The sequence below is a fragment of the Astatotilapia calliptera genome, chromosome 23, assembly GCF_900246225.1.
Source record: "Astatotilapia calliptera chromosome 23, fAstCal1.2, whole genome shotgun sequence".
NCBI lineage: Eukaryota > Metazoa > Chordata > Actinopteri > Cichliformes > Cichlidae > Astatotilapia > Astatotilapia calliptera.
The window spans coordinates 19,899,638-19,910,582 of NC_039323.1; the positions used below are offsets into that span (position 1 = coordinate 19,899,638).

Below are 10,945 nucleotides of genomic sequence, written 5' to 3' on the forward strand. Positions count from 1 at the left end.
TGGTTCATCTCAGTGTTTGGACAACATACAATGCAGAGGGAGAATTTCAGTTGATGTGCACATGAATGATTAGTGTTTCCTCTGCAGGTGAAGGTAGAAAGTGTGTGTGAGCTGATGTGGATGTGAATTCAGCAGCATGGATCAGTGTGAGGACAGAGAGGAGGGAGTCCCTCCCTCTAAAACCACTCTGTGTGGGGAACATGAGAGCCAGACCAAAGCTCAGAGGTGAGATAACCATCTCTAACTGTCCATGACTTTTTCCATGTCACAGCTCAGCGCTCACATCACTCTTCATCATTATTCACAGGAACCAACCTGGACCTGAACCCAGCTGTGTGTCCTTAAAGAGTGACTGGTCAAAGAGTATTGGTGCTGATTTTAAAGGACAATGCTCTGCTGTGGAAAGGTAATCTATATCTGTATATATGTTTATTTTTTTCAGTAAACTTTCAAAAAGGGTTAATGCCAGATCAGCTTTTCACGTATCTATAATCAAATGTAGTATGAAGTCTTGAGTGAGGGTTTTTTTTTCCAGAAACATGGCATGGGAAGCATGTGAAAGCTTTATGATGTATGAGGTATTTGTCAATAAACCAAACTGAGATGAAGTCTTCAAACAGCTCTAGACTCTGTTGGTGGTTCTCAATGGCATCATCAGGACAACTAAACCTTTACTACCACAATGATATGACTCAGTGCTCATTTCCACACATCACTTCATGGACCTTTGGCTCAAGTCTCTGTGTGGGCAGATTTAATGTGAGCTGTCCTTATCACATTTTTTTAAATACATAAAGTGTGTATTTTCTTACCTGGTTCATCTTCTAAAAGTGTCAACACAAGAACTAGAGAAGAAATAGACATCAAGCCCCAAAGCAGCCTCACATTTTGACATGATAGCAAGATAAACAGGATACTTATGTGTCATCAAGGCCCAAGCACTGACATTGCAAAGGTCACACTGCATGCGCTCCGTTTATTAGTAGTATTTTTAGTATTTCTTCACGTCACTATGCAGGCTGCAAGTAGAGGTAACATGGGCCGCGAAATAGGGACACAGGCATTAGAGCCTCTTAATGCGCATTTTGTTTAGGTTTCCACCAGGGTGGAATTACCAAAAATAGAGAGAGCATAGCCTAATATATGAAACAGGAAAAGACCGCCGTGTAATCCATTTATTTCAACAAAGTAACGGTAACTGTAACAGAATACAATTACTCATATTTTGTATTTTAAATACGTAGCGGCGGTGCATGTATTCCGTTACTCCCCAACACTGGCCAATACTGATCGATAGTTAGAGTGCTAGGAATATTTAGGGGAGGTTGTCACAAGTTGATCACAACCACCCCAATAGTGGTCTAAATAAATTAATGATGAAAGTTAAAACTTTTCATTGCTCTGGTGGCATAATGACTCCCTAATGAAACAGGAAGTTTTTGTTAAGAAGTTAAGAAAGCTTTAAAAAATCATAACTTAAAACCTCTGTCATGATGAAGCTTTTGTGATAATTGGTCCTAATGGTGGAGATGCTAAATTGGGTTTACAGCACCACCTACAGAATCTCAATGAGGCATCTACGAAACTGTTTCATCTGCATATATGAAATTTGATAGCCTGATGTAATAGCTCAAGAAAAAAAAACCCTTTTTGATCAATACTCTAAACTAGTGCAGTCAAAATTAACGCATTAACGCAGATTAAGCTGTCATCACGATTAACGCGATAAAAAAATTTAATGCTATTAACGCATCTGGAGTGTAGAATGCCTTAAAATCCCTGTAATTTTTCTGTCAACGCATTTCAGACAGTTTGCCCGCGTAGAGTTACCTTTGTACATGTGCAAATGGGCAGTTGATCTGGTAGTGACGGGCAGCTGAACCAATCAACTCAATATGGAAGATGATAAACACACACTGGCCCTCTCGATGGGAAATTTGAGTATTAAAAAAATAACCAGACGGAAGAGTCGACCAACATAAAGTATTATGCACATAGTGCTGGAAGGAATTATCTTTTCACCGAAGCACTTCCAGCTTAAAATATCCCATTGACGCGAAGCATACCTTAGCTGGGGATGGTGCTTTTTTTGCTCATGGAAAATGAAATGCAATTAATATAGATTAAAAATGAATGAGATTTAATTGTGATTAATCAAAATTAATCCACAGTAACCCTGTGATAAATCTGATTAAAAACTGTGATTGTTTGAGAGCACTAATATATATTATATATATTATATATATATATATATAATATATAATATATATTATATATTAGTGTATACTATTACTATATAGGTTTTTTAAAAAGTTGTATTTCACAGGAGAGAAACTGTGCTAAAAGACAGAAGAAAACTGTTTAAATTCTCTTTGAATTGCAGCATACATTCTTTGTGTTTATTCTCCATTTACTTCTTTATATTGCATAAATGTCAGTTACAAGCTTAAATATAAAGTTGAAAAAGTGTAATTGCAGCCAGGCTATTGATCAAGTAATTGTGATTAATCGCAATTAATTACAGAAAATTGTGAGATTAATTAGTTAATTTTAATTAGTTAATCTATTCACAGCTATTCTAAACATAACAGGAAGTCAGTCATTTTCAATCTAAGATGCAAGTTTTGGTTCAATTTTTGCCATTTTCTGGTCTTGTATTTATCAAACTTCTCCTCGAAATTGGAATGAATAAACAAGCCTAATCTAAAGGCTTTGGTGATGCTAAATTGTAAAGCTTTTGAGTTAAACTGTCATATTTTAAATGTACTTTGTCCAGTCTATCCCAAATTTAACATATAAGATGGTATTCTGTTTCCAGAGACATCTACAAGCCAATATCAGCTAATGCTTAATGTTACTTCCAGGCACCGGGAAATCAATATTAACTGATAAAATCACATATGAAATTTAAAATTTTGGATCCAGACAATACACAGCAAAATAAGATGTAGTTGGTTTTCTTATACACAATCTAATGGGCACAGTCAGTTTCATCGCTTCTTGTAGTTTTAATTTATTCCTGTTTTTTTTTGTGGAGAGCCATAACATGAGCCAAGTCTTCATGATTTCTCCACAGGGTGAACAAGGAGAGCTCAAAGGTTTCCACTGATCAGTCTGGCCAGCAGCATCACCACATAAAACTTAACTCAATATTTATGGTCAGTACATGTGCAAAAACTACTTTTGCTATTTTCTATTTTGTTCACAGTGATCTCTATGCTGCACCTTTTAGACTAGTGTAAGGACAGTGTGTCTAACATTGATCCAATTTTTGGCTCCGGGATTTCAGTATGATCAGGTGAATCATAGAGTATTCTGTTCCAGCTACTGGAGGAAAACATTATCACTTTTGTGAAGAATGAGCTGAAGACGATCCAAAGAGTTCTGGTTCCAGACTACATGGAACCATTTGAGCGTCAGAAAAAGGATGAGAACGTGTTTGGAGTGAATGAACAGCAGAGAAGCAGAGAACCCTTCCTAAAGATCGCACTACACTTCCTGAGGACAATGAAGCAGGAAGAGCTGGCTGACCAACTGCAGAGCAGTAAGAGTATTTCTCTAAAGATCTTATCTGCTGGAAAAATTAGAAATTTTCTAATAGTTCAAGAGAATAATTCCCTAGTGTAGTGTTTTATACATTTACTTAGTAAGTGAAAGGTTGCAGGTTGGATTCTGGAAGCTGAAGACACAAATGAAGCTTGTGCATAAGTTCAGTAATGACACATCTGTCTACTACCCAGGTGTTTGATGGCTAGTATATTCATCACTTCCTCTTTGCTGTACAATAACTTAAGTTATTTCTTATGTGTTTTCAGAAATGTCTGCTCCAATTTGTACACATGATCTTAAAACTTTGCTGAAGAAGAAGTTCCAGTGTGTATTTGAGGGGATCGCTAAAGCAGGAAACCCAACCCGTCTAAATCAGATCTACACAGAGCTCTACATCACAGAGGGAGGGACCGCAGAGGTCAATGATGAACATGAGGTTAGACAGATTGAAACAGCATCCAGGAAACCAGACAGACCAGAAAGAACAATCAAACATGGAGAATTCTTTAATGCCTCAAGTGGAAGAGATCAAACAAACAGAATAGTGCTGACAAAGGGAGTGGCTGGCATTGGGAAAACAATTTTAACTCAGAAAATCATTCTGGACTGGACTGAAGACAAAGCGAACCAGGACATCCAGTTCATATTTCCATTCACTTTCAGAGAGCTGAATGTGTTGAAAGATAAAAAATTCAGCTTGGTGGAACTTGTTCATCACTTTATAACCACAACTAAAGACTCAGGAATCTGCAGATTTGAAGACTTCCAGGTTATGTTCATTCTTGATGGTCTGGATGAGTGTCGACTTCCTCTGGATTTCAACAACAATATGATTCTGACTGATGTTGCAGTGTCCACATCAGTGGATGTCCTGCTCACAAATCTCATCAGAGGGAACCTGCTTCCCTCTGCTCATCTCTGGATAACAACACGACCTGCAGCAGCCAATCAGATCCCTCCTCAGTGTGTTGACATGGTGACGGAGATCAGAGGGTTCACTGACCCACAGAAGGAGGAGTACTTCAGGAAGAGATTCAGAGATGAGAAGCAGGGAAGCAGGATCATCTCTCACATCAAGACATCACGAAGCCTCCACATCATGTGCCACATCCCAGTCTTCTGCTGGATCACTGCTACAGTACTGGAGGAAATGTTGAGAACCACAGAGGTGAGAAAGCTACCCAACACCCTGACTGAGATGTACATCCACTTCCTGGTGGTTCAGGCCAAAGTGAAGAAGGTCAAGTATGATGAAGGAGCTGAGACAGATCCACACTGGAGTCCAGAGAGCAGGAAGATGGTTGAGTCTCTGGGAAAACTGGCTTTTCATCAGCTGCAGAAAGGAAACCTGATCTTCTATGAATCAGACCTGACAGAGTGTGGCATCGATATCAGAGCAGCCTCAGTGTACTCAGGAGTGTTCACACAGATCTTTAGAGAGGAGAGAGGGCTGTACCAGGACAAGGTGTTCTGCTTTGTCCATCTGAGTGTTCAGGAGTTTCTGGCTGCTCTTCATGTCAGTCTGACCTTCATCAACTCTGATGTCAATTTGCTGGAAGAAGCACAAACAATCTCCAGTAGGTCTGATAAAACACATTTCTACCAGAGTGCTGTGGATAAGGCCTTAGAGAGTCCAAATGGACACCTGGACTTGTTCCTCCGATTCCTTTTGGGTCTTTCAATGCCGACCAATCAGACCCTCCTACGAGGCCTGCTGACAACGACCGAAAGAAGTTCACAGACCAATCAGACTCTACTAGCATCCCTGCTTACACGGCTTAGAAGTAGTTCACAGTTCAACCAGAAAACATATATCAAGAAAAAACTCAATGAGAATCTATCTACAGAGAAAAGCATCAACCTGTTCCACTGTCTTAATGAACTGAATGATCGTTCTCTAGTGGAGGAAATCAAACAGTCCCTGAGTTCAGGAAGTATCTCCACTGATAAACTGTCTCCTGCTCAGTGGTCAGCTCTGGTTTTCATCTTACTGTCATCCAAAAAAGATATGGATGTGTTTGACCTGAAGAAATACTCTGATTCAGAGGAGGCTCTTCTGCAGCTGCTGCCAGTGGTCAAAGCCTCCAAAAACGCTCTGTAAGTTATCATGAAATCATCAATTATTTTTAAACACATGCCTGTCTTTAACAGAACACAAAATTGTATTTGTTATTATCAGGTTTGCTTATAAATTCCCTGAAAAGCCTTCAGTTGATCCAAAATGCAGTAGGGGTACTAACAGGGACTAGAAAGAGAGAGCATGTTTCTCCGATATTGGAGTCTCTTCATTGGCTCTCTGGTGAATCCAGAATCAAATTTAAAATCTTTATAATCACATACAAGGTCTTGTATAATTAAGGCCCATCTCTTAATAGTACCATATCACCCCATTAGAGCTCTTTGCTCTCAGACTGCAGGCTTACTTGTGTAAAAAGTGTTTAAAAGTAAAATGGGAGGCAGAGCCTTTAGATTTCAGGCCCCTCTTCTGTGGAACCAGCTAACAGTTTGGAAGTAGAAATAGTTCACTATCTCTACTTCTAAGATTAGGTTTAAGACTTTCCTTTTTGACAAAGGATATAATTAGGGCTGGATCACGTGACCCTGAGTCCTCCCTTAGTTACACTGCAATAGGTCTAGGCTTGCAGGGGATTCCCATGATGCACTGAGTGTTTCTCCTTCTTTCAACCCTTTTCACGTACCATGTGTTTATACACCACTCTGCATTTAATAATTTGTTATTATCAATCTCTAGCTGGTTCTCCCTGAGGTTTCTTCCTGTTAAAAGGGATTTTTTCCTTTTAAAAAAAAACATAGAAAAGAGGAAGTTTTTCCTTACCACTCTCGTTAAAATGAGCATTTTAACGAGAAAGCATCAGACAGTCATATGATTGTTGGGGTTTTCTCTGTTTTATCCGTGTTATTGTAGGGTCTTCGCCTTATAATATAAAAGTAGCAATTGCTGTTGTGATTTGCTGTTATATAAATAAAGCTGAATTGAACTGCAATGACTTGGTCTATTTTATTATTGTTGTCTCTTCAGGCTCAGTAGCTGCAATCTGTCACATAGAAGCTGTGAAGCTCTATCCTCTTCTCTAAAATTAGAAGACTGTGGACTGAGATCTCTAGACATGGGTAACAATAAACTGCAGGATTCAGGATTGAAGCTGCTGTTGGCTGGATTGGAAATTCCATACAGTAAACTGGAAACACTCAGGTCAGATCATATTTGTCAGATCTATGTGCCTATCAGCCAAATGTTTGAATTTCCCTTCCATAAATAATAATTTCGATTTTACAATGGCATATTTAGATTCACATATTTTGTTTTTTACATGTGCATGCAAGAGGGATGATAATGTCCATAGATTATGTATTTTCAAGAATTCAGGTAAGACGGTTTATGTTTGTTTTCTTTTTCATTACTCTCCAATCAGATTGAGCAACTGTAACCTCTCAAAGAGAAGCTGTGAAATTCTGTCCTCAGTTCTCAGCGCTTCATACTCTATTCTGAGAGAGCTGGACCTGAGTGACAATGACCTTAAGGACTCTGGAATGACCATATTGTCTTCTGGACTGGATAATCCACACTGTAAACTGGAAACACTCAGGTCAGCGATTTTAAAATGTACAACTTCTCATGGTTACCCTGTCCTCCAGGTACAGCCCCCTCCTCTCTTTCTCTCTCTTCCTTATTGCTCTAACTTTTCTCTACCCTGCCTGTGTGAGTGTGAATATGAGTGGTATCAACCAATGTTTTTCAGTGGCAGGCATGTTTCCTGGAGTCCTCTGGCAGACACTTTTCTCCTATCTACAGATTAGCTCCGTACTTAAACTGTTTAGACTACTCTGAATCAACTGGAACCAACTCTAAGCCAGCCGAACCCACTCTTACCAACTCCTGTTGGATTGTTCTCTGGATTCAATTCCCCTGAGTTCAGTCAGTACTTCTTGAGGATAGGAAGAGAGACTGAAGAGCTGTTCTGGTTTGTAGCTTGTCCCTTGCACACTGAGAAGTGTCCTAAATATTCTGGAAACTGCCTTCTCACCAAATCAAACTGACCTCTTTTATCTAAGTACCATTTGCTTTCAGACCTACTAAATGAACTAGTTAATACTGATCAGTTCTCTGGCTCATAGCAACTCACTGCTCGAGTACAGCAGAATCCAGGTCAGTTAAGTAGCAGAGGGGGTTGTTAATCAATTTCAGCTGCTTTGCTATAAATGAGCTTAACAAATTGGAACCTACAAAGTGTGCATGAGAAGCCCGATTGGTATTTGTAGATTGGGCAAGTTCTCCCTATGCAAGTGTAAAATACATGAAAGGGGTCTGTAGAAATGACAGAGAACATTATGCATGTAACATCATTCAGCATGATCATTTTGGTGGTGTGTCAGTGATATCTCACTGAGGGATCCAAGGACCTCTACAAGCAAGACACCATGACTTGCACTGGGTATCAGAATGAACCCACTTGGACCCACTGTCAGACACTACACTAGGTTCTCTTGGTGTATGGTCTAAATTCAATAAACCACCTCTGGGAAATTATGTTTTGGTCCTCCGACGTCACTAGGTTACACCTCAAACTGACCAGGAGCTCAGTGACACCCTTGTCCAGATCTGGGAGGAGATCCCCCTGAACAAATATCTAAAACCTGATATTGTCAGACATGCTCTCAAACGCACACTACAGAGTACCATTTTGAGTTACTGCAATGAAATTTCAACAAAATGGACTAGCATGTTGCTTTTTTTTAGTAGATTTTTGGGGTTTTCTTGGAATTCAGTTCTCCTTAGATTGATCATTTTCGTGACCATCAAATGATCTGGCTCTTGGTGGCGTTAGATTTTAGATCAAAGCGACTTTGTTTCTCCTAACAGTGCCATATAAAGAATACACTTTGTATTTAGCTGCCATGCTGTTTTGTAACAGTATCTGTCACATGTTGTTTTTTCAGGCTGACAGGATGCCTGATCACAAAATATGGTTGTACCTCTCTGGTATCAGCTGTGAAGGCCAACCACTCCCATCTGAGAGAGCTTGACTTGACTTACAATCATCCAGAAGAGGCAGGAGTAAAACTATTAGAGCAGCTAAGACTGGAAATTCTCAGGTAGGGAGAGGCCTCTTGATTCATTTAATCAGTAATAAAATATACCAAAATGTCAGGTTGAAATGATTACTTATGATTACTTATGCAATATCTAAACTTATTTGACTAGGTTATATATATTTTTTAAAAGTAATAAAAGCAAAAAAAAAAAAAACATAACGGTCTGATTGAAGATACTTACATGACAACCACAGGAAGGGACTTTAGACACATTTTCTTTAAATGTGTCAAAATGTTTGACTGTTCCAAAGGAGAAAATGAACCTCAGTTTGATTTAAATGAACTAAATAATGCACTTTAAAAATTTAAAATAAAAACTTAACAATATGTGTATGAGAGCAATGTAATGTCCATGTGTGCATGCTGAAAGAGACTGTGCTGGTCTGAACCCCCTCCTCCTTTCAGGGTGGAGCCTGCTGGAGTCCGATGGTTGAGACCGGGTCTGAGGAAGTGTAAGTGTGTTTTTAATGTGATTCATGAAAACAAAGCGGCACACATTCAACCATGTTCAAACTCTCACATGACATCTCTAATGTCAGGAGTCATCATCAAAGTGTCAATGAACACATGACAGATCAATAACTGCAGCTGGATGTGTTTGTTCTCGCCGTCAGATTCCTGTCAACTCGAAATCGACACAAACACAGTGCACACAAACCTCAAACTGTCTGAAGACAACAGGAAGGTGACACGTGTGGTGGAAGGTCAGCCATATCCTGATCATCCTGACAGATTTGATTATTGGCCTCAGCTACTGTGCAGAGATGGTCTGACTGGTCGTTGTTACTGGGAGGTTGAGTGTAGAGGAGGAGTTAACATATCAGTAAGTTACAGAGCAATCAACAGGAGAGGAGACAGAGAACACTGTGTGTTTGGAGAGAATGATCAGTCCTGGAGTCTGAGCTGTTCAGATGATGGTTGTTATTTTGTCTGGCACAATAATAAAAAAACATCCATCTCCTCCTCCTCCTCGTCCTCCTCTGTCTCTAACAGAGTAGCAGTGTATGTGGACTGTCCTGCTGGCACTCTGTCCTTCTACAGAGTCTCCTCTGACACTCTGATCCACCTCCACACCTTCAACACCACATTCACTGAACCTCTTTATCCTGGATTTACAGTCTTGTTTCCTACTTCCTCAGTGAATTTGTGTACAGTTTAGGATGAGGTAGGGGTATTCAATTCAAATTAAACATCCAGCAAGAGAAAATACAGCAAGAAAAGTCCAGAATATCATAAAATTCCACATTCATTATAATTTAGTGCAATATATTTTAATGTAGCACAACAGTTAGATCAAAGTCTGTGTATAGTTAATAACTGGCTGTCAAGTAAAAGAAATACAGTACAATTCAACAGGATTTAATTTTCACAATGACCTGGAGGGTACTCCACCGATAAAAGATTAATAAACTGCTCTTTCCTTTCCTTGTAAACATCTTCCCCTTCAGTCCTTTAAAGATGGAAGCTACGATTATTCCAGGACCTACATGTTGTTGTTCTGTCTTTTTCCACTCAAAGCTTCACAGTAAATATCAGTATGTTGTATTTCTCTGAAACAGGTGACCAACTGTGATATCAAGGAGGAATCACTGAGCTGCAGGGCCTTAAATGATGAATTAACAAACTGTTAAAAAACATTTTCACATTATTTTGTTTCTCTGGACTTTAGTTTTGTGTTATCATGAGCCTGTTCAGTGTCCAAATAAAAAACCAAGTCTTAAATGTTTCATTACAGTGAAACTTTTTTGTTTTATGAAGCTCTAACAAAACTAATATCTCATTTAATTTTGAAGGAGAACCCTAATGCTAAATATATTCATGCACCGTTAACCTTAGACTTATTTTGAGTAAATATCACATACAAACCTGTAAGTCGAACTCTTTCGGTCTGTGTTTGCATAACACTTCGAGCTGTTCATGTTTTACATGTTTTTGTTTTTTTATTTACTGATTTATGGATTTTCTTTCACTGATTAGATGTTTTTAATCTCTTCTTGTTCGCTTACTTGTGAAGACAACATTACATGATCATTTCCACCATCTCTGAAGGAACTTTGTTTACATGTTCCCATTTTGTCAGGGAGCTTTCTTTGTGTTATTAAAACTAAACAAATGAATAAATGAACAAACTACATGATGTTGCTTTACTCATTCTTTCATGGGTGTTTAAATTATCAAATTATTTTATATTAATATTGTGTTATAATTGTACTGATGGCTCATCAACAACACTGATACCAACAGCCTCATATTTATGAGGTTGAAATGGACCATTCACTGC

At 38.8% G+C, this 10,945-nt stretch overlaps 1 protein-coding gene across 1 annotated transcript; it reads left to right on the forward strand.

Moving 5' to 3' along the window:
• The first annotated feature begins 136 nt into the window (after nucleotides 1–136).
• On the forward strand, nucleotides 137–10,417 carry LOC113015718 (protein NLRC3-like). The gene is made up of 10 exons (XM_026157901.1): nucleotides 137–225; nucleotides 308–406; nucleotides 3,077–3,158; nucleotides 3,325–3,544; nucleotides 3,816–5,646; nucleotides 6,590–6,763; nucleotides 6,984–7,157; nucleotides 8,509–8,664; nucleotides 9,070–9,116; nucleotides 9,279–10,417. Exons 1-10 carry the CDS (start codon nucleotides 137–139, stop codon nucleotides 9,821–9,823), a joined length of 3,417 nt encoding a protein of 1,138 aa, XP_026013686.1. The 3' UTR covers nucleotides 9,824–10,417.
• The last annotated feature ends 528 nt before the right edge of the window (nucleotides 10,418–10,945 follow it).

What these genes read in the sequence shown, in the direction of transcription:
- LOC113015718 (XM_026157901.1), top strand. Translation starts at nt 137, where the DNA reads ATGGATCAGTGTGAGGACAGAGAGGAGGGAGTCCCTCCCTCTAAAACC. An exon ending in GGCTGACCAACTGCAGAGCA is followed by an intron (nt 3,545 to 3,815) that starts GTAAGAGTATTT and finishes ATGTGTTTTCAG; the next exon opens with AAATGTCTGCTCCAATTTGT. An exon ending in AGTAAACTGGAAACACTCAG is followed by an intron (nt 6,764 to 6,983) that starts GTCAGATCATAT and finishes CTCTCCAATCAG; the next exon opens with ATTGAGCAACTGTAACCTCT.